General features: G+C 44.7%; 1 protein-coding gene across 1 annotated transcript in view; it reads left to right on the plus strand.

Moving 5' to 3' along the window:
* The window catches only part of Drd3 (dopamine receptor D3), a 60081-nt gene that overhangs the window by 21042 nt on the left and 15078 nt on the right, over nt 1-23961 (plus strand). Inside the window, exon 3 of the mRNA XM_057765535.1 lies at nt 9289-9401. Coding sequence (XP_057621518.1) covers nt 9289-9401 — 113 coding nt within the window. The remainder of the gene's footprint in view (nt 1-9288; nt 9402-23961) is intronic.

Here is a 23961-nt window from a genome sequence, read left to right on the forward strand (position 1 = left end):
GAGATATGCTCTGGTCTCATTTAAGCTCTTTGGCAAGGTTTTGAGCTGTAACTTTAGAAATGCGTTTCTGTGGCTCCATCAAGAATCCCAGCTTGATCTGACTCAGCAGAGGACTCTGCAAAGAGCTGAGGCCACTGCCTGAAGCAGCATGGAGCCGCAGCGCAGCCCACGTGCAGTGCCTCTGACCTCCCTAAGAGAGCAGAAATGCAGTTCACTGGGGAGGTGCTTGCATGGTACACGCAAGGCCTTGCATTCAATCCCCACTACACACACACCACACACACACACACACACACACACACACACTCCCCAAATCACAAAGCCAAACAATCAGAGAACTAGTCAAATTCAAAGCCTTTACCAATCCGTCAAATATACATTTACAGGTAGCCAATGCCTGCACCTATGGAAAAGAGAATAGGCCCAGAAGTTTAAAGTCCTCCACACGCCAGCTGTGTGGCGATGCCTTGTTTGTGCTCTAATTAATAAAGCTAGTTTGAAGATCAGAAGGCGGAGCTAACCACTTGTTCACCATAGAGATCTGGAGGGCTGTACAGACAGGAAGTGATGTGGCTGAGCAGGGAGAGGAATACAAGGCGGGAGGAGACAGTAGATCGGCAGGCTGAGGAGTGAGCAAGGTAAGAGTTGGCTGAAGCTTGCTCCTTTCTCCCTCTGATCATTCATCGTTTGCCCCGATATCCAGCTCCAGGTCTTCATTAATAAGGCCAATTAGAACTCGTGCAACACAGCTGTGTGGGGTGAGCAGCAGGTTTTCTTCTTTAATGGCCGAATCCAAAATTTACCTGATATTCAGTCCGCAACTCACCGCTGTCGGTTCCCTCTGTTCCAAAGGAAATTGGAAAACAGAAGTTGTTGAAGGAAGATGGATTGATTTACAGTTTGACCAAACCAGGGACAGAACGAACCAAATTTCTCTCCCCCGGGGTCTGTGGCAGTCTTACACTTCACAGCAAAGAATGTGCTAAAATTGAGAAGATAATGTAGGTTTAGCCGTGACGTAGTTTAATTGGGTCTTTTCTGGCAAAAGGGTAACAGCCCCACATTGACTCCCTTGTCTCACAGCGCGGACAGTCAGTTACATTTTAATAAGTTGTGTGTGCTGCTACCTGGGGATTCCATCAACACGAATGAAAATAAAATTACTCATTTTCATTAAGCCGGCGTTGAGCATTTTCCTTCATTTGTGAATATCGGCCTTGGCCCTTAGCAGAGAGCTACTGTCACCTGTAGAAACCACAGATACTTACATCCAAACTGCATCCTGGTTGCCGCAGACGTCTTGAAGTACTAAGTTGTTATTTGTAATCCCTTGTATCTTTACCCTTTGTGCATTTAAAAACATTCTGAGAAAGAAGACGTGAGCCCAAACGGATTGCCTAAAGAGCCAAGCAAGGTGACTTACGCCATTAGTCCCAGCACTCAGGAAGCAGAGGCTGGCAGATCTGTGTTCGAGACCAACCTGGTTGGTCAACATAGTGAGTTCCAGGACAGCCAAGATTACATAGTAAGATCGTGTCTCAAAAGACCAACCAACCTAACCAGAGCTAGAATGGTCAGGGCTATTTTGAATAAAGTTTATTAAAGTATTTGACTTCGTTTTTTTGAGGAAAAGAAACACAAGAATTACAACGGACCTGACTTGTAACCTTGTACAACATCCAAAACTTGGACTAAGTAATAGCAGTAAACTCTCATTGTGAGGCAGATAGATCTAATTTGGATTTGAGTATATAAGAAATTGAATTGATTTTCACTATCAGTAGGTGAGCGATACTATGATATGTCTGTTTATTACATCCTGAACTATGGCTTCAAAAGATAAGGAGGGTTTTTTTTCTCATGTAAAATTGATAAAACTATTTTTTCCCTTTCCCAACAGTCATTAAATAGCCTTAGCCTAGAGTGGTGTTGCATGCCAGCACCCAAGAAATATAGGCAGAGCCGGGCGGTGGTGGCGCATGCCTTTAATCCCAGCACTCGGGAGGCAGAGGCAGGCAGATCTCTGTGAGTTTGAACCAAAAGCTACGGAGAAACCCTCTCCCAAAAAATCAAAAAAAAAAAAATATATATATATATATAAAAAAGGCAGACAGATCTCTGTGAGTTGGAGGCCAGCTTGGTCTATGTAGTTCCAGGCCAGCCAGGGATACACAGTAAGGCAATGTCAAGAGTTCCGTAAATTGCATAACCTTGGTACTTTTTAAAACCCAAACTGTTTTTTCATCTACTGGCCTTAGTTCTTAAAAGCCTAAGTATCCGCTTCCTTGCCGGATGGCCATTAGACAAATACACCTACTTTTATTTAAAAAATCAAAACCCAAACCAAAAACCAGTACATACCAAAACATAAATCTCAGAGAACTTGGTTGTTCTCAAGTGATAGGCATGGATCAAATCCGTAGTGTACTCATTGAGACTCCCAGAATCTTGTGTCCTGAAACAATTGGACCAGGGACATATGAGTATTGATAGAACTAGAGACTTTTTATTGAGAAAAAGAAAAATACTCCTTAGAATGGGGGTGAGCCAAGCGACCAGGAAAGGTCTGAGGCTCAAAGGCCCAGGCCAAGGAGCGTCTCTATCCTGGGTAGCACATTTACACAGCCCCCAGCGTCTCTGGCAATTGGGGATGGCAGGGCTTTTAAAATGTACAGTTCTGTTATGTATAGAACACAATTGGAGGTGTTTCCAGTCTTCCCTTTGCCTCTGGAACTTCCCATCCTTCAACCTTGCTTCTCTCCATCCTCAGAGCTTTGGTCCCCAAACTCTTTGAAGAGCTAAAGGATGATATCTCTTTTCTGTAACTTCCATGCTAACGAGGGGTGTAATCTTTGTCAATGGGGAACCACAAAACTCTCTTCCAGTACTATCGATTGGTTGGAGAGGAGGCTTTGGAATTTTTGTTTTAGGAGTTGACCTGAATCCCTGTATCATAATGAGTTAAGTTTAAACCTGTCATCTCCTAGGAGACACAGATTTTACTCACTTTTGGGGGGAAAAAATAAAAGGAAGAATCTGGGCTAGAAGCAAACAAAGAAGAGTGAGACCACATTTCAGAAAACAAACAAACAAGGAAAGCTTAAAGAAAACTAAGGCTGTGACTCAGTACTTCAGTGCTTGTCTGGATGCACGAGGACCTGAGCTCGTTCCCCAGCACCACCAAAAATAAAGGGATAAACCGGGCACACACCTGTAATCCCAGACTAGGAAGGGTGAAGCAAGAAGGCCAGGGAAATCCTGTCTCAAAAACTCATGTTTGTAAGACAGTGATTTCTGAAGATAATATTCTGCCCCCAGACTGTAAGAATCACTTGAGGGACTTATTATTTGGAGTGGGGCCCTATGGGTCATTTGCTTAGCAAGAGCCGTAGATGATTTGGGGACTGCCACTTATAATCAGTAAGTTTGGAAAATGCTGCCTTGGGCTGTGTCGGCTGGAAATCAATAGCCAACTTCATACCTGAAGACACGGTCTTGCTCTCCCCCCCCCCCACTGCTACAGGGAATTAGCCATGTTCATTAGCAAGTGAGAGTAACACCACCTGGCTGCCTGCGATTCTGAAGTGAGTTGTTCATCAGAATTTAGGTGGAAAACTTATCTCTAAAGAGCCTTAAATCAATCAGATTTTTTAAAAGTCTGCCTTAATTTTGAAATTACTTCACCTTTTATGATCTCTCAGCACTTTGTATTTATCCCTCTGTCAGCACTTGTCACTGGGTATCAGTTCTTCCCTAGGACTTCCGGTTTAGGTCCTCCATCCCTCCACACCCATTTACACATTCCTCTCCCAACTCAGGCAGAGACGCGGGGGAACAAAACGGGGTTGAATTCATCTCAGCACACCCCTCCGGGCCACGTGTCAAACCAGGGAGCAGTCCATCAAACAGTGACCTTCTGGGTAAATGGATGAACAAAGGTCAAAACTCCTCCCTCCAGTGCTAGCAGGGTGGAATTGAACTGTGTGCTTCTGGGAAGTGCCAAGATGAGAACATTTGAGGACAGAGTCATCATGGCTGAGAGGAAGAGGTTAAAGGTCGAGCTCTTTTTGCTAGCTGCGTGTTCTTAAGTAAATAACCCCTCCACTGCCCCAAGTCTCCATTTACCTACAAATTGGGCATCATAGTTGCCTGACTGAGTTGTCCTGAAATAATGTGAGCTAGTTACTTAGAATGGTTTTAACATCTTAGATTTTCATCCTTTACCGTTATTTACATAGTGTGGGAGACTGTAGTACAAACATTCACATGTAATATATATACACACACACACACTTTATATATATATACACACGTATGTGTGTGTGTCTACCAGCTACCGATTTATTTTAATGAGTGAGCTCCCAGAAAAGTTAAGTGATGGCACCTTAGTGGGAATCACTTCAATCAACTAATCAGGTTGTTTTTCTTCTTGGCACTCGGCTGAGATCAAGGACAGAATGGGATTTCTGATAGCATGTTCTAGAAAAGGGAAACATAGACAGAATGGGAGTCTCATTCCAGGGGTACCAACTTGTGGGTTCAACAAGAAGGCACTGTGTCCTTCCACCCAGGACCCTATACAGCAGCCCCATGCTCCACCCCGGGGTGTCTTTTCCATTTTCCATTTTGCAGTCCTGGGATAGGGGCAGTCAGAAAGGTGCCTGTTCCCCAGACCAAAGCCCCACCTGATTCTCCTTTTCCCTTGTGTCCACTCGCTCCATCCCACAAGCTGCTCCTCCTGTGTGATTCTCTACAGCAGCACTGCCTTGTCCGTGTCCAGTGTCCAATCTGCCTCTACCAACCATGTGACCTGTGACAATTGGCTTGACCTCTCTAAGATGGCTTCCTGCAATAACCAAGTTATTAATAGTCCCATCAATGCAAAAATAACAAATCTGCTTTAAAGAAAATAGTAAAAGTCCTTTATCCTGAGGCAAGTGTGAGTGACCCTGTCCTCAGAACTTGGATTTGATTTGTGCCGTGGAAAAAGTGGCATGAACTTTAATAGCCAGAGAGGAGAGGAAGTCAAAACAATACATGGGAGAGATAACTTTGGTTGGGACAGCAAGTTAGGTGAGCTAGGGAGGTGGAAGCCCTTTTCTATAGTTTAAGAAAACATTTTTAGCTCTAGAGTTGGAGGTTGCTGACTTTAGCAATACATTCCAAGAGGTTTATCCAACAGTCTTAGTAAAAATAAGAGAGTGTGTTTATAGAGAGATGGCTCAGCAGTTAAAAACGCTGGATGCTCTCCCAGAGGATCCAGGTTCAGTTCTCAGCACCATCAGTGGCTCACAACCATCTGTAACTACAGTTCCAGAGGATCCAGCGCCCTCTTCTGGCCTTCATGGGCATCACACAAATGTAGTACACATATGTACAAGCAGACAAACACTTGAAATAATCTTTTTTTTTTTTTTTTTGAGACAAGATTTCTCTGTAGCTATCCTGGAACTAACTTTTGTACACCAGGCTGGCCTTGAACTCACAAAAATCCATCTGCCTCTGCCTCTCAAGTGCTGGAATTAATGGCATGTACCACTGCCTGACTAGATTTATTCAGTATTCTGCCTGCATGTATGCCTGCACTAGATCTCATTCCAAATGGTTGTGAGCCACCATATAGTTGCTGGGAATTGAACTCCAGAACTTTAGAAGAGCAGACAATGCTCTTAACCTCTGAGCCATCTCTCCAGCCCCCAAACTAAATATTTTTAAATAAATAAATAAATAAAGTAAATGGGTACTTTTCTACAGGCACTAAATCTGGATAACTCTCCATCCCTCGATAATCCCAATCTTCTCCTCCACCAAGGTCAAACAGCAGAGTAGAGGCCAAGGAGCTTGTGGGGTCTTTAAGACAGACAGATCCTCTGCAGATAATCTCCAGCTTCCCAGTCTTTCCCCCAGGGGATTATAATCAGCACTAAGAGGCCACATCTGCAAAGGGCTTTGCAGGACACCGGGCACTTAGCAAGCATTCAATAAATAGCTTTTAGTATGTCAGAGAGCACTCAATCTTGACGGAGGTATCTGCATGCCTAACCTGCTCCAGGAGCCCCAGAGCAGCAGTGAGCAAGTAAATGTCTCTGCCATTATCGAGTTGGTTAAGTAACAGTCGTTTAATCTCCTATCAGATTATACATGCCTCAAAAAGCTGCACTAGGGCATACGCTAAAAAAGTATATATATATATATATATATATATATATATATATATATATATATGTTTTCAAAATCTGAAATTTCAGAGTTGTAGAAACTCCTAGAATGGCTCATGTGGGTAGGTGATAATAGTAGGAGAAATCTTCAATAAATGTTAGTTTGTAGTAATTGTACCAGGCATTCACACAGATCTCTAGTTAGTGTGTTCAAGAACGCCTTGTCCAGGCATGGTGAGATGGCTTTCCAGGTAAAGGCGTTTGCCCCATAAGCCTGAGTTCAATCCATGGAACCCACACAAAAAGGAAAACAGAGAAACTGACCCCCCTAAGCTTTCTTCTGACTTCCACACTCATGCCATGGCATGCATGCCATATACATTAGGCACACATACATACACGTATAATGATAAGTAATAATAATAATAATAATGAGGAATGCCTTTTTCTCCAGTTATCACATAAGTCTTCAAGGATACACCCTGTAGTACATTTTGCAAAACCTTTAAACAAGCATTCTATGCCTTCCTTCTGTGGACTGGTACAGCCTCACAAGTCCTTGTTTGGTAAATATATGGATGGAAGAATGAGTGAATGAGTGAGTAAATGAACCACCAGAAAATGCTCAGGTTGACTGCAGTCCCAACTTTTCTCTCTCCTTTAAACTTCCCACAACATGCAGCCACACTTACTCAGTTATAAGGGGAAAAAGTAGGTTTTCCCCAAGTCACATCTCCAGTTGCACAGTAGACATATGTAGAATGAAATTAGTAACACAAGCCGGGCGGTGGTGCCACACACCCTTAATCCCAGCACTCAGGGGGCAGAGACAGGCGGATCTGTGTGAGTTCTAGGCCAGCCTAGTCTACCAGAGCTAGTTTCAGGGCAGGCACCAAAGCTATAGAGAACCCCTGTCTCAAAAAAACCACAAAAAAGAAGAAAAGAAAAGAAGGAAGGAAGGAAGGAAAGAAGGAAGGAAGGAATCAGGATCACAAAATTCAGTCAGTTTGGGGTGGAGGGAGCTTTCATACCATGAATTGTCCTGTGTGATCAAAATCATCTTCCCTGCTGGCTCTCTGGAGTCACTGTGTGGTGACTCTGTAGATCAGAATCCATAAACTCTCCTCCTGAGAAGATGTTCGTTCTCAGCATTCCTATAAATTTATGCTGGGCCTCTATTTATACAGAGCCAAGTGATCTAGCTGAGGGGAAGTAAATCAAGAACCAAGTGAACAAATATGATTACTTCACTTGCTTGAACTTTTCCTGGTTGCTTTTAAACAAAGCATCTTTGGTCAGCGCTTCTCAAAATAGCCTGAAGATGACCAAACATAGAGATTAAATGGGAGACTGAGAGGGGAAAAAAAACTCCAGAAGGTATTAGAGAAAGAGGACGAACCCTTCAGGGCTTTAGGGACCCGACACAGGAAGTCTCACCCAACCCAGGTCTCAGACAGGAACCAGACAGAGGGCAGCTCCTCCTTCACTCATATTGGCCAGCGTCTGTGGTCTGTTTGTCTCTGTCCCGTCTCTTAGATGAGCTCATGATGGCCATCATGGCTGCTTAGAAGAGACACCAAAAATGCAGCAACCCGTGACACAAACTCTCACTGGGAGCCGTGATCCCCCAAAATGGCAACCCACACGTCTTAGAGCCTATAAGTAGCAATGTATGGCTATTCAAAAAGTTGCATTGTCCCTGATGCATCTTACTTACTAAGTTGGGTTATATAAACATGCAAAAATAAAATATAAATATGTTACCATATAATTCGCCTTAATCCCGGATGCTTTCTGTTTTTTTAATTAATTTATTTATTTATTAATTAATTTATTAAAGATTTCTGCCTCTTCCCCGCCACCGCCTCCCATTTCCCTCCCCCTCCCCCAATCAAGTCTTCCTCCCTCATCAGCCCAAAGAGCAATCAGGGTTCCCTGCCCTGTGGGAGGACCAAGGACCACCCACCTCCATCCAGGTCTAGTAAGGTGAGCATCCAAACTACCTAGGCTCCCACAAAGCCAGTAAGTGCAATAGGATCAAAAACCCATTGCCATTGTTCAAGAGTTCTCAGTAGTCCTCATTGTCCGCTATGTTCAGTGAGTCTGGTTTTGTCCCATGCTTTTCAGACCCCGGCCAGCTGGCCTTGGTGAGTTCCCAATAGAACATCCCCATTGTCTCAGTGTGTGGGTGCACCCCTCGCGGTCCTGAGTTCCGTGCTCGTGCTCTCTCTCCTTCTGCTCCTCCTTTGGATCGTGAGATTTCAGTCCGGTCCGGATGCTTTCTTTTACAGGAAGCTCTGGAGGTCGATTCCATGCACACAGGCAGCAGGTCACAGCTAGCATCACCTAGCTGAGGGATCCTCTGTGTCCAGCCTTCTCCCACCTCTTGGAGGTTGGGATAAAGAGTTGGGGGTCAAAGGCAGTCGCACGGATTAGTCTTGTTCTCGTAGATGTCTTACAATGTTTCCAAGCTTTACAATCTGAAGTCACAGAAAATTTTGCTTTGGAGTCATGTTTATATAAAATGTGTTCTTAGCTTATTTTCTCAGCACATGGTGAGCTCTCTGCTGGGCAGAGGGCTTCAGAGAGGCAGTTTTGGCACAAGGCTCACATTGGGCAGCCACCCAAACTCTGTTACTAACATCTGTGCATCTATGGGCTGAGACGTATCTATGCGCACACCACTTAACTCCAGGAGCACCCCTGAGGTTGAACCTCAAGTTTGACTGCCAAAACCTTGATACAACTGGGGTGTGCTTTTTTTTAAGATGAATGTCCATGAGCTCCGATCCGGGGACTCTCAATCACTAGGTCTATGGGGTATTCAGAAATTTACGTCTTTAACGAATATCCCACTGTGAGCCACTCTGAGAATCCCTGCACTAACTAATCTTGAAACTCTCTCCTAGCTCTAGCGCTCTGTCCCATCCCTTCCTTAACAATCAACCCCAGACCTCCTGACACACCCTCTGTGCCTGTTAGCCCTCTGGTACTGATGGCACCCACCGTGGGGAGCCAGGAAGGTGCATTGGCATCTATGATGAGCATCTTAGGGAAGGCAAGAGAGTTGATTGGGTTATTGTTCCTTCCTGGGGAACACACTAACATCCTTCTTGTCTCTAATGTCCAGGTGACAGGTGGAGTCTGGAACTTCAGCCGCATTTGCTGTGATGTTTTTGTCACCCTGGATGTCATGATGTGTACAGCCAGCATCCTGAACCTCTGTGCCATCAGCATAGACAGGTGAGGCTGGGAGTCCCCTTCCAGGCTTAGGAGACATAGGGCCATAAAGCGGTACAGAAGATACTCATTTGAGATATTGGTGTCACTTTCAAGGGAACTTGCCACTGACACGTTTTCTTTCTTTGTTTTTTCTTTTAAAATATGGTTTGCACATGGGGAGGAAAAAGACTGGTGACAGGAAATAATTGCCCTATAAGGCTTATTGGGCTTTTTACTCTTCCAGTCAACCTACTCCCCCCCCTCCGCCCCAGATCTGGGGGTTGTTTTCCCATTATCCTTATGGGCTTTTGTGATTCCTAATTGGAAGGAAAAGGGAGAGAATGGAAGAAGACATAAAGTGGGATCATTAGGAAATCCTATAGTTGATTTTATTGCTGATGAAGGCTGGGGAGGTCTCAGAGAGAGACAGAGCAGACAGGCGGTGGTGGCGCACACCTTTATTCCCAACACTCGGGAGGCAGAGGCAGGCAGATCTCTGTGAGAGACAGAGCAGATTGATATCTCTAGTCGACATTTCCAAGTTATTGTTACCTTCAGAGAAAGAATTCATAGAAAACAAAGGAAGGAATAGGGAGGAAGTTTCATTTCAGGGCAAAAGTACACAAGATGGATTGTTGTACCTACTATACTGTATAATTAATACCCAATGATAGGAGGGAGAGAGTGTGGACTCCTCAAGAGAATAATGCTGCCTGCCTGAGGTCTAGGACAGCATCTTATGGGAAAACTCTAAAGTCGGGGTGCGGGAAGTTATTATTGAGTCAAAGTTGAGAAACAAGATTTATTCCAAATTGGTTTCTTTCCCCTTTTCTGTTCTTGTGTGGGGCTTTGCGATATGCTATGGTATCAAATGCATGATGGGAAGTGGAAACTTTGTGAAGGTAATGACGTGGAGATAGCATCATGGCAAAGCAAAGTGAAACCATCTCAGTTGGCTATGCTGGTCTTGGGCAGTCATGACGCATCTCGTTCTACACTGTTTGCAGACTTTCATGCTGTCCTGCACCAACCTCTAGCTACTAAGCATCTGGCCTCTTTCTTTTTGGTTTTCATTATACTATCCCTGCCTACCTCAATCTATTGATGGGTTGGTTGGTTGGTTGGTTTTGGTAAAGAGAGTGAAGGGGGAAAGGGAGCAGGTAAGAGAGTCAAGCATGGCTGTATTTCCCAAAAGAGAGAGAAGGGATGAAGAAAAAAAGGCAATTTTAGAAGCCATGTGACCTGCACATGTCCCTTATAGAGTTTTTAAAAAGAGCAAGTTGAGACTAGAGAGATGGCTCAGTTGCTAAGAGCACTCCTGCCCTTTCAAAGGACAGGAGTTCAGTTCCCAGCACCCACATTGAGCAGATCACACTCCAGGTTCAGGAAAGTCTGATGCCCTCTTCTGGCTTCCTCAGGTACACACACACACACACACTTGCATGGATGCACACACAATCCCCACAATTATGCACAAGGAAGCATAATTATACCAAAACCCAACCCAGGGCACATGTCATTTCTTCCAAGAAGATGGATTCTGGAGATAGGCTACCTGTACTAGATTAAGGGTCTGGCCTGGTCTCAGTCATACAGATGGCATAGAGGACATTTGAGCTATCAGCCACCTCTGGTCCTGGTTGTAGGAGCTTCGGGGAGAGCCTGGCTATACAGATAGTGTAAGGGTCATTTAGACTACCCTTTGCGAATTACTGTTTTGAGCTAAGCTTCGCTATCCATTAACTCATCCCATCTTCCCAACTCCAAGGCACTATTACTACCTTCACTTCTGCATACCAGATAATCTGTTAGAGTCCTACAGCTCGAATGCGGCCATGTCAGAGTTTGAACTCCCGTCTACACGACTCCAAATGAGCCACCCTAAGTTTAGTTGTGAACCTCACCAGGTTTCCAGCTGTATCCCTTTCCTCCCTTAATTCTAAACAGCAAACCGTCTTCACTAATAATCTCTCACTGGTGCCATCTCTATCCTGAAATCTTGGATTTTCTTTGACCTGTATCCCTTCTACCTACTGCCCTCAACCAATGTACACTTACCAACTCTATTTTCTTTTTCTTTTTCTTTTTTTTTTTATGGTTTTTCGAGACAAGGTTTCTCTGTGGTTTTGGAGCCTGTCCTGGAACTAGCTCTTGTAGACCAGGCTGGTCTCGAACTCACAGAGATCCGCCTGCCTCTGCCTCCCAAGTGCTGGGATTAAAGGCGTGCACCACCACCGCCCGGCCCAACTCTATTTTCATGACCTTTTTTTTTCTAATTTGCCTCTGTTTGTCCTTCCTTGTTGCCCTTGCTTACTTGAGGTTCCCGTGACCTCTCACCGATCTTTCACAGCTCTCTGCCTGACCCTTCAAACCCTCTGGAGAAATCCCCAGAAGTAGAGCTCCGATTTCACTGCCCAACTCAAAACCTTCAGCGTCTCTTTGATCTATACAAGGATTCAAGATGGTCACCCCCACTCTCAAGTAATCCACATCCACTTTTCCTTTCTTATTTTTATTTTTTCAAGGTGACTTTTATGTGATTGTGGCTTTGCCCGCACATGTAGCTGTGTGGCATGTTCATGAAGTGCCGCAGGAGGCCAGAAGAGGGCATGGGACCTCCAAGGCCCTTCTTCCTCCATTAACTGACTTACTCCTATGCTAATCTTGTGGGGGTAACCAATATGTGAGTCTCTGTGAACAGCAGCCACAAGGGGCCTAGAGGAGAGCATTTCCCAGCCCTCCTCCAGTCCTCCAGCTCCTACATTCTTTCTCCTCCTCTTCTCCAGTGTTCTCTGGGCCTTGAGGTAGGGAAGAGGGTTTGATACAGATGTTCCAGATGTCCCATCCACAGCCGAGGACTCATAGCCATTATTTTTCAACACTTTATTCAGGAATGGGTCCCTGCACTAACCACTACTTCTCTGACTAAGGTTGAAAGCAACGCTGATCTAAGGATGCAGACAAGCATCTTTAGAGGGTAGTTTGACAACATGTCCACTAAGAAAAACAACATTGAGGCAGGCCTAGTGGTACATGCCTTTAATCCCAGCACTGAGGAGGCAGAGGGAAGCAGCTCTCTGTGTGTCTGAGGTCACCCTGCCCTACATAGTGAAGATATTTTATTTGTGGGAGCAACATTGGCTGCCTGAAGCCAGGGACCATTGAGTTCAGCTTAGTATTCTTGATTCAAGCTCTGTAATTGGCATGGTAGGGAAAACCAGAGGTAGTAAGGACCTAGTCCCAGTATAAGTGTTCAGGCTGGGCTGCTAAAGGCAATACTTAGACAAACCCACACTTTGTATAGTCTCTACAACATAAACTAAATGTCCAGAAATTATACAACAAACTTGGATGTTAGAGCCAAAAAATACTATAAAACTCTCAGCCCCTGAATATATGGCTTAGTGGTTAAGAGCACTGGCTGCTCTTGCAAAGGACCAGGGTTTGGTTCTCAGCATATACACGATGGTCCACAAACATTTATAACTCCAGTCCCAGGAGTCCTCTGGCCTCTACACACACCAAGCATGCACATGATGCACAAACATACACACAGGCAATACATCTATACACATGAAATACAAAAATAATAGAATTTTAAGGGGCTGGAGAGATGGCTCAGCGGTTAAGAGCACTGGCTGCTCTTCCAAAGGTCCTGAGTTCAATTCCCAGCAACCATATGGTGGCTCACAACCATCTGTAATGAGATTTGGTGCCCTCTTCTAGCGTGCAGGCATACATGGAGGCAGAATGTTGTATACATAATAAATAAATCTTAAAAAAAAAAACTCTTAGCACTTTATTTTTTAACAGTTCTGTGGGAAAAAAATTCACATGGTAAATAATTAGCCCACTTAGAGTATACCAAAAAATATTAAATTGTATACAAATAATGGGTTTGCCTTAGTAAAATAGAAAGACAGGGGAGATTAAGAAGACACAAAATTGAAAGAGTCCCCTCATTCTTGAATTCATTGGTTAAATTCTCAGCAGCTCAGAGTCAAGAATTTTGGCACACCTTTCCCATGAAGATTGCCTACTGGCTTAGGTGCTATTTCTATCTTTAAAATAAAACATCGCAACCAAAAGCTGCTTGGGGAGAAGGCGGTTTATTTCACCTTATACTTCATTACTGAGAAAAGTCAGAGCAAAAACTCAAACAAGGCAGGAATCTGAAGCAGAGCCAGGGAGGATGCTGCTACTGGCCCACTGCTGGATTGCTTGGCCTGCTTTCTCTTTTTTTTTTCCTTTAAAAAATATTTTTATTAAGTTTTTATAATTTCATTAATTAGTTCATTTGTGTGTATGACTCAAATGGAGAGCAGTGAACAACTTTTTGGGTTGGTTGTCTCCTTCCTTCATGTGGGTTCTAAAGAATGGATTCAGGTTGTCAGGCTTGGCAGCAAGAGCCTTTACTCACTGAGCCATCTTGCCAGCCTTCTCTTTTAAAAACAGATTTTGAAATTTATTTTAATGCATATGGGTATCTTGCCTGCATGTTTGTCTGAGCACCACCGTGTGTGTGTGTGTGTGCAGTGCCCTTGAAGGCCAAAAAAGGGAATCATATCTATCAGAACTGAAGTTATAGACTGTTGTGAACTGCTGTTTGGGTGCTAGGAATTGAGCCCAAGTCCTCTAAAAGAGCAATCAGCATTCTTAACAGCTAAGCCCTCCAAAGATGCTTTCTTACAGCACCCAGGACATCAATCCAGAGTGGCATCTCCCACAATGTCTGGGTTCTCTCACATCAACCACAGTGGGAGACAGTAACCCTACAGGACGGGCTTGCCTACAGGACAGTCGTCTCATGGAAGCATTTTCTCAATTAAGATTCTCTCTTCCCAGATAAGTCTAAGTTTGTGTCAAGTTGACAAAAACCAGCCAGCACACCTACATAGAGATAATAATATTCCTTTTTTTATAGTGCTATTTCAAATAAGAATGCTAAAGTAATAATAACCTATGCTTTAAACCAAACAAAGCATATAAGACCTTTGAGATTAACCTTATTCCCTCCCCAGGTATTACTGAGAATCTTTAAACAAGATCATAAATCTGTTTGCAGTCAAGATGTATTTCATAACTCCCTTGTAACTTATTATTATAAGAATCCCTCTGACCCTTCTAACCTATTGTATTAGTTCCTTCTCTTGTTGCTATGGCAAAATACCAGACAAGAACAACTTAAGGAAGGTCTGTATTAGTTCACAATCTGAGGATACAGTCTATCTCATCAGAGAAGGCACTACAGCAGGAGATTGAGGTGGCTAGTGACATAGCACACACAACCAGGAGGCAAAAACAGATGAATGGTGGTACGCAGCTGATTTCCTTTTGTTTCCCCATTTTATTCAATCCAGTACCCCAGGTCCCAGGGATAGTGCAGCCCATATTCAATGTAAGTCTTCCCTCTCTGGAAACACCTTCTCGACATGCTGGAGGGTATGCCTCCTAAGTGATTCTTAAACCATCTAAGTTGACCATTGGCTTATTTAGGATTTCTCTTGCTGTTAAAAGACACCATAACTGTGGCAACTCTTATAAAGGAAAGCATTTAACTGGGGTGGGCTTACAGTTCAGAGGCTTAATCCATTATCATCATGGCAGGAAGCATGGAGATATGCAGACAGACATGGCTCTGGAGAGGTAGCTGAAAATTCTATTTCCGATTAAGCAGACAACAGGAAGAGAGAGTGACACTGGGCCTGGCTTGAGCATCTGAAACCTCAAAGCCTGACCCCAGTGACACACTTCCTCCAACAAGGCCATACCTACTCCAACAAGTCCACTCCTAGGAGGCTATGGCAATAGTTTTTCATTCAAACCACCATAACCATGGATATTTTAATACAATGTTTTTACTCTTTCAGAATTTCTTACAGTATATTTTGATCATATTCATTCCTACCCCTCCATCTACCTTTTCCCAGACCCAGACCCAGTCCCTACCTCCTCACCCCTTCCCAACTTCATGCCCTATTTTTTCCTTTTTCTTTTTAATAACCCTCTGCGTCCAGTTTATGGTGCTTACATACTAATTGGTGGGGAGTCATCCCCTAGAGTGTGGCCAACCTATGAAAACTAACTCTCCTGCCCAGAAATCATCATTTGTCAATAGCTCCTCAGTTAGGGGTGGGGGCTCATGAGCCCTTCCCCTCTTGGTGCTGTAACGTTGGTAGGTCTGGCCAGCATGTTCATATGTTAGTCTCATCATATCCTGAAAAGACTGTTCCAGTCCTCTCCTCCCTGACCTCCCTCTGGCTCTTACAATCTTTCTGCCCTTTCTTCTGCAATGATACTAGAGCTTTGGTGTTGAAAGAATACAGATGTCCCATTTGTCCTGACTTACTCGCTGCCCTTGACCACATGTAAGTTTCTGAATTAACTATATCCACCACACAAAGAACCTTCTCCGATGAGGTGTAAGGGTCGCACTAATCTGTGAGTACAGACATATGACTCTAGAGGGCAGTTTGATGCTGTGTCTATTTAACAGAATACTAGTAGTAGGTTTACCCCTAGGGCCTGTGAGCCCACAGCTATGGGTCAGATTTACAGTACCAGGCATTCATTTCCTCCTGTGGAGCAGGCCTTAAATCTAATTAGAAAGCATTTGTTAGCCCTATAACATAAATACCGTTATTGTATTGTATGGGCATATCTTGTCACACCTGTCATTATTGCACACATAAGGTTAAGAGTTAGGTAAGAATGTTGAAAACTCCCCATTTCCACCTCCAGAAGCCTGCATAGCCTCTTTCTGTATTCTGAAGAGTAGCCATCAGGAAGAAAGTTTCTGAATCAGTACCTACTTGACTTCCCCATGTTCTGTGGCCAAAAGTGTATAGCATCTTCAGCAATGGAGTCTTACCATCAAGGGTACCAGGGCACCCTTGATCAACAACTCAAGGGAGTTATCCGACACCTATGGCTTTCTGTGATAAACATTATCTTCTATGTATGATAACTCCAATTCAACCTTTCTATACAACTAAATATGTAGATATATAAATATATATGTATATGAAGCTTATAAAATATGTTTCTATTATATAAATTCTAATATAGATTTTTATATTAGTCAGGGTTCTCTAGAGTAATAGAACTTATAGAATGGATCTCAAGATACATCCAGAAAGAGGGTTTATTAGAATGACTTACAGATTGTGGTCCAGCTAATCCAACAATAGCTGGCCATAAACACAAAGTCCAAGAATCCAGAAGTTGTTCAAGCCATGAGGCTAGATGTCTCTGCTGGTCTTCAGTAGATGTTGTAATCCTAAAGAAGTAGGCGCTAATGCCAGTGAAGGGATGGACCTGCTAGCAAGGTGAGAGCAATCGGGCAAAGAGCAAAAGCTTCCTTCTTCAATACCCTTTCATAGACTTCCATCAGAAGGCAAAGCCCAGATTAAAAGTGTGTCTTCCTGCCCCAAGATCCAGATTAGAAGTGGGTCTTTTATGTCAAATTAAGCAAAAATCCTTCACAGGTTGTAGAAATTAGCTCGATTCAGGAAATAACCAGGTGATCTAGGAGATAAAACAATTATATTTTTATTTATTATAAGGGGAAAACTCATGAAAACAGGAACGAGAAGCCCAAGCTCAGCTGTGCTGCGAGGAAACCACACAGAGAGCACCTGGGCCGTGCACCCACTTTTTCTCCAGGTCCCAGCAAGCCACACCCTAACTTGGCCCCACCTCTTAAAGAAAATTGGTTAACTAAGCTTCCCCATCAAAAGGTGTGCCTTCAATTTTGGGATTTTAGTTATTCCCAAACATTGTCAAACTGACAAGCAAGAATAGACACCACAATTTTCAAACATCCTATGTGTTAGTTATCCCTCTTCACACCCCTCCTCTGCCCAACCCTCTCTTCCTCTCCTTACTTAAGCCTCCTCCCCATTTTCCCCTTTTTCTCCTTCATACCATCTGTGTTGCTAGCATGGCGGCCCATGCTGGTAGGATATGCTGAAGAGACAGAGGCAGATGGACCAAGAGTTTGGGGCTAGCCTGGATGATGAATGTTGACCCCATCTATGGTTTTATCTTATCAGCTTGTACTCCTCTCTAGTGTAGCCCAGAAACCAGTCTATGACCTCATTTACCAAAAGAGGGAAAGGGGAAGGGAGGTTGCTTTTAAAACCTTTAAACAAAGTAACTTCAGAAGCCATCCAAATCACATAAAGGCATTAAACCGTGGCTCCCTAGAAGACCATTCCCATGTCTTGGGTATACACTGCCCTTTTCCTAAATATCTCTCTCTCCCCCAGAGCCTGAATTTAAAACTGTTACTACTTTTTTCCTGATGAACTCCTACTGGACTTCATACTGGCTCTACCTGAAGTTCTTTTCTGCAGAACCCAGGCTGCCCCTGGGAGGAAGTCTCTGAGAAAACTCCTCAGGTCCCTGCAGGCTGCAGGGTAGAGCTGACCACTGACAAAATGAAGAGTATCCAAGTTCTAGGGAGAGTCTGGACTAGCCTAGCCCCTCCCTCCTTTCCCAGCCTCTGACCCTCTGAGAGAGTCTCTGTCCCCATGAGAGTACACCCATCTTGTTCAATACAAACACATTCACACACAGAGGCAGGTGAGTGACCTATATATTCAACACACACACACACACACACACACACACGCACACACACACACACACTGGATGCTGAGTGGCTGAGTGAGGCCAAGAAGCTTGGGCCTCAAAGAAGGGATGTGGGAACAGAATGCAGCTAGTGCTTCACCAAACCGAGTTGGCCAGAAGAGGGTGTCTTTTTTGCAGTTTGCCTTCCAGGCAGGCCCACTATTCTCCAGTTTCCAGAAGGGCACCATTTTGCTGGCTACAGCTATATCAACACACACTTCACCGTTCTTTCCTTAAAACTCAATCAATAAGAATAAGCTAGCATAAACTTTGAATCGTCTTCTGTCTCATATAAGCAAGTTCCCAGAATGCATAGCGCCCCCTTCAAAGCTGAAGGAAGAGCTGAGCCTCTAATCTCAATGGGGCAGGGGCTTACATTTCATAATGGACTGTCCTCAGCAAACCTCAAAACAGAGCTCCCCTCCCCCATCCTAGGAATGCAAACGGGCTTCAGAAAAGCTGTCTCCATTCTCCTTCCCAGCAGCGTGCAATACCCAGCATTAAAATCTGTTCATGTGATGCCAGATAGCTGGTCAATTCATTAGAAATGCAGTTATTCACACGGACCTTTGGGCTTCGTACAATGGCAGCCATCAACCTGACAAACTTGACCAAATGGATTCAGTACTTTTTTTGGTCATGAAGCCCTGGACCATAATAGCAGGGTGGTAAGAGATAGGAAAAAAAGAGGAAATGATAAAAGGGATTTTGAAAGCAAGTAATAAATACTATTGTCATTAGATTCTTAGGCTTGGCTCTGGGTGCTTGGATTAAAGCCGCCTTTTTCCTTTTTAAAAATCGGTGTGGGGAGTCTTCAGATCACAAGCCCCCACCCGACGGCTCCTGCGTCTTCCCAGCAGGTCAGTCCCCTCCCACCGTATCCTGGGTCAGTGCTAACTCAAGGAGGCCGCTGAGAACGTGTCAGAAAAGGAGGACACAACCAAAGCGGTGAAAATTAGAGTCCTCGGAGAGGAGCCCCGGAATAATGCAACCAAATTCATTCACCAGAGAGTTCTTTAAGAGGCTCTCAAATGGCACCCATCACACAAGCTAGCCTCCGCGCCTTTGCAGCGAGCACAATAGGTACCAGATGAGTCACAGGCACCTTGGATTTTTAGTTTGCATCTAAATAAGCACTTTATATTTGCAAAGGGCTTTCTAGTCATTTGCAAAAAGCTTTCTCCTTCAACAACTCCACCAGGGGAGTCCACGGAACTAAAGATTTATTGAGCCCCCTGTCTGACCAAATAAAAGGTGGTGAAAAGCAGCCCCTCGGAGCTCTGGGCTCATTAAACCAGGCAGGGAGTTAGAGTCAGGCCCTCCCACCCAGGCCGGGCACCCCTTTCCTCCCGCAGACACTGCGAGCGTTTTCATCGGTTCTACCTGCACCCCCATTTGAAGATAGCGATGGCCTTCGGAGGGACAGCCGTGATATTAAGACATTGGCGAACAAGCATCCGTAGACTGAGGATTGGAACGTGCTCCGTGTGTGAGGTCCTGCTCCCCTCGTCACACACCCCAAACTGGACCCTGCTCTCCCATCTACCCTAGAGTCCTCTCTAAATGGGAATAGTAGGACCCGTTGTTGACAAAAGTTAGGAAGGGGGACCTAGGAAGGAAACTTTGGTCACACCAGCAGCCTTCCTCTAGAAGTAGAATTTCCTATGTCCTCAATGAAACCGGGTTACGCCACCTAGCAAAGGCTACCGGTCAAGCTGGTGATTCTCCTGCCTCCACCTTCACCCCCCCCCCCCCCCAATGCTGACATTACAGGCTTGTGCCACCAAGCCTGTCCAGTTTCTCCTACAGCAAACTGCCTTGGAGCCTTACTCTGGGTCCCTAGCTGTGAAGTCACACTGCCAATTTCAATATCTAAGCGACTTTAGGCCAATCAGTCACCCTTGCCAAACCGACAGTGGGCCACACAAGAAAGTGCTCAACACTTGTCTGATAGATAAATAAATTTAATGTCCTGCCTGACAATCAGGAGGAAGAGAATGACAATCATAAAACCTAAAACCACACAGACATGAACAATCGTGGATCTCTTAGGCTAGCATAATAATGATGGTAATAACAGTAAGAACCGCCTTTTGAATTTTAAATTGTACTAAGAGAAGAAAAAAAAAAACTTCACCAATGTGATCTCATTCAATAGCTGTGAACACAGTCCAGTTCGGCGGGTTAACCCTCCTGTACGGATGAGAAAATTGAGACAGAAAATTGAAGCCACCGGCCCGCTGTCAAACTGCAAAACTGGATTTCAGACCCCAGTCCTGGGCTTTACCACAGTGCACACTGTCTGCATTCGGGTCAGCTGAGTTTTCCACGGGAGAGAGGGCCCAGAGAGGTAGATACGGAAACACAGAGGAGTGTGAAGGGTAATACCCCAGAGGGAGGTGGCCGTTCAGGCTTCTTTGGCCAAGCCAGGCCGTGCCTTTCCCGGCGCTTTGGCCTCCGCTTGCCTGCGGTTGGCCTTCAAGAAGCTCTCTGAGAAAAAAACAGAGGCTAAGCAATCTCCCTGGGTGGGAATGCGGGGTTCTCGCAGGGCTCCGGGAATGAAAGGGGGCGGTTTTCCCGCTCTGCCTCCCCACTGAGCCTGGAGAGCCCCCAGGTGAGCCGTGAACTTCTCACCCCGGCGGAGCAGGCGAAGTTCTTGCTGCATTTTGGTGCCCTCTAATGGTGGATTCTGGAACAACCTCGAGCTCTTAGCCACCCACCTATGACATGCTGGGGGGCCTCATTTATTCTACGGGCTTGATCGTTTAAAAAGAAGGAAGAAAGTGTGATGTGACAGAGGAAGATTGTAGTCTTGTCTCTCTTTTCTTCCCCAAGTGAACAAGAAGCTTTGACAGAATTCTCCCTAATGCAGGCTTTCTCAGACTTGTCTAAGAAGATATATTAGATGTTAAAAATACTCATTTCTGGCTTGCACTTTAAAAGTACCTCAGTGACACCACTAGAGGCATGGCCTGGGAATATGCGTCTTCGCAGCACACCCCGCACGTGCACACACTCCCCTGAACCCTCCACATTCTCCACACCCCGGTACACTGACAGTTAGCAGAATCAAGCTCCTTGGGGGGGATTTCAGTTTCTGGGGATCCACACTGGTCTCCACGGAGGAACCAGTGGGCCCCTTTCATACCCCAAACCCTTGTCCCTGTAGGACTAAGAGAGGTACATGTCCCCTTAAGAGGGAACGGGACCCTTGTTAAAGACACTGGCCCTGGAGATAGAAGAGCTGACTGACTGAAGGATCACTGCATTGGGAAACACTGGGTCCATTCTGACTTCCCTGAAGTTACAATGCCTCTCTATAAGAACAGAGCCTTGTTCTGCATATGCCCTTGCTTGATAAACTAATGGACCCTGCACAGCTGATGAGCATACAGCATGATTTAGACAGTGTGAAGCTCCCATTGGTGTGCTGGAACCATCCCAGTGAGAGCTGATCGATCCATAATATCCTAGGAATTTTTTGAGTTGGTTATTGAACCTTTGGTGATGGCTTGATGTGAACGGTGGAGGGAGTATATATGCCACAGAAATGGATGAATGTTACAAATTAGGGCTGTGTGTGTGTGTGTGTGTGTTTGTAGAGGGCCAGTTGGTAGCTGCTTATTAGCTCATATGTAACCTCTTTGGGTTCTTTTAACATCTAAGGATTTGGCCTGACTAATTTTGGTGTGTGATGTTTTTCTTTATTTGTATTTTTAATAATAAAATTTATACAGTATAAAACTAAGTATGGCTAAAAAGGAGGACCGTAAGTCTGAGCCGGAGAAAGTGGTCTTATCTTTCCGTTCCCAGTCTTCAGTAGCTGTTTGTCCATGACAGCAGCAGTATTTAAGTCTCAGCCTCTCCCCCGAGAGGCTCTCACCACAAACAAGGCCCTAGTGACTACTTTTGACTTGGAGCCCCAGCAGAAAAGACGTCCCCAGACTGAGAGGCCTGGAGGACCACCAGGTGAAGTGTGCTGTGTTCCTGCACAGCCCAGACAGGGGCTCGTGGAAGGACTTGTAATGTGTGCTCCAGAAGAAAGGAAAGGGATGCCATGGCCTCCCTTGGAATTCATAGGGACTCTTAACAGGATTTTGCTAAATCAAGAACTCTATTTCTCCATCTTCAGAAGGAAGCCACCTTTGTCACTGTTACGTTACGAACCACAGTCAGAGTTAGCTTTCATCTCAAAACTCACAGCGATCTCTACACTGTTCTGTTAGGAACACAGATGTCAACTCTCAAAAGCTAGCTGCATAAGAGGCACAGCTGGAACACAGGAGATGGGAACACACGAGAAGAACAGAGGCGATCGCCCAACCCCTTCTCACCCAGCGTGCATCTTGCTCTTCCTCAGCTCAGATTTGAGATGCACAAGACAGATTAAGGAGATTCCTGCCCTAAATCTGGCATCCTTGTTCCCTGGAAATTGAAAATACAAAAATTGTTGATCTACACTGAGACCCATACCTAAATTCCCATGGGCCTGCCTAGGATTAAAACATTCTTTTAAGAGGAAGGAAACCTCTCTTGGTCCCTGAGACAGACAATAGCTTCTTACTTGCTTTGTACATGGATCTATGGGGAATATTAAGCTATAACATGCTTTGACTTAGTGGTCATCTCTCCCCAGGGGGGAGACAGGTTCCATGATGAGTCAAGACACCTACACTCAAGATGCCAACGCCACTGGTTGGCATAAGTGCAAAGTTCAAAGTCAGAAGTATCTAGCTGGAAAAGCCCAGGGAGGTTCATCCCAAGCTCAGCAGGGATGCTAGGAAGGCAAGACTGAACTCTCAGGGAGGAGGAAGGATAACGGACTAGACAAAGACTGTGGGAAAGTATCTACCAGGCCAATTTGGCTGGAGCCATGAGTTCATGCCAGGAACCAACATAAGATCATGTTCGCTGAGGGAGTCAAGCTCACACTGAAGAAAATCAGTTTTGACCTGTGCTTACAAGAGGAGCCAGTGACAGCATATTCATTTCCTGCCGTGGTGAAGCAAATTATCACAAGTTTAGAAATAGAAACCACACCACTTTAACTGCACGGTTTCTGTAAGTCAGAACACTGCGCTTTTAGTAGGGTTCTCGGTTTACGAGGCAGAACCCACGTTGTGCGAGGGACCGTGAATAGTCATCCTGACATGTTCTGGTTGTCAGTAGGATTCGGTTCCTTACAACTCTAGCAGTGTGGTTCTTAACTGTCTTGCGGATGTCAGCCAGGGCTTCTCTAGGCATTTTGCCATTCCATGCCAAAGAACCAAGGAGAGCAGTTTGCTCTTCAAGGCAGGATAATTTCTCATGATTTGAAGCTTTTTGAATTCAGGAACAACTAAGTCTCTTAAGGTTCACCTTATCATCATGGTGGTGAGCATGGTGGTATGCAGGCAGACATGTGCTGGGGACATAATTGAGAGTCCTACGTCTTGTGGGCAACAGGAAATGGTCTGAGGGTCACACTGAGCAAAGCTTGAGCAGAAGAGACCTTAAAGCCCGCCCCCATAGTGACACACTTCCTCCAACAAGGTCATACCTACTTCAGCGAAGCCATACTTCCTAATAATGCCACTTCTTTATGAGATTATGGGGACCAATTACATTCAAATGACCACACAGACCAAATATAGAAATATAATTATAAATAGACAGATATTTATAGATAATATATAATCTATCTATAAATATACTCAGTGCTTCCTGCTGGAATGTTGACATATTTGTTGACTTGATCTTTTGCAGGTCTGTGCAGGTAACCATAGCTGCAGTGAACTAATATATGCCATGGTCCTATCATGCCCAGATATCAGCATTCCATAGCACTCCTCCCCATCCTCCAGCTCTTCCATTCTTCCTGCTTTGTCTTCTGGGATCAAACACTTTTCTTAATTCTCTTCAACGGATTGACTTTTCTCTTGTCATCTGCTTCGGTATGAGTCACCCT

The sequence above is a fragment of the Chionomys nivalis genome, chromosome 3 (assembly GCF_950005125.1).
Source record: "Chionomys nivalis chromosome 3, mChiNiv1.1, whole genome shotgun sequence".
NCBI lineage: Eukaryota > Metazoa > Chordata > Mammalia > Rodentia > Cricetidae > Chionomys > Chionomys nivalis.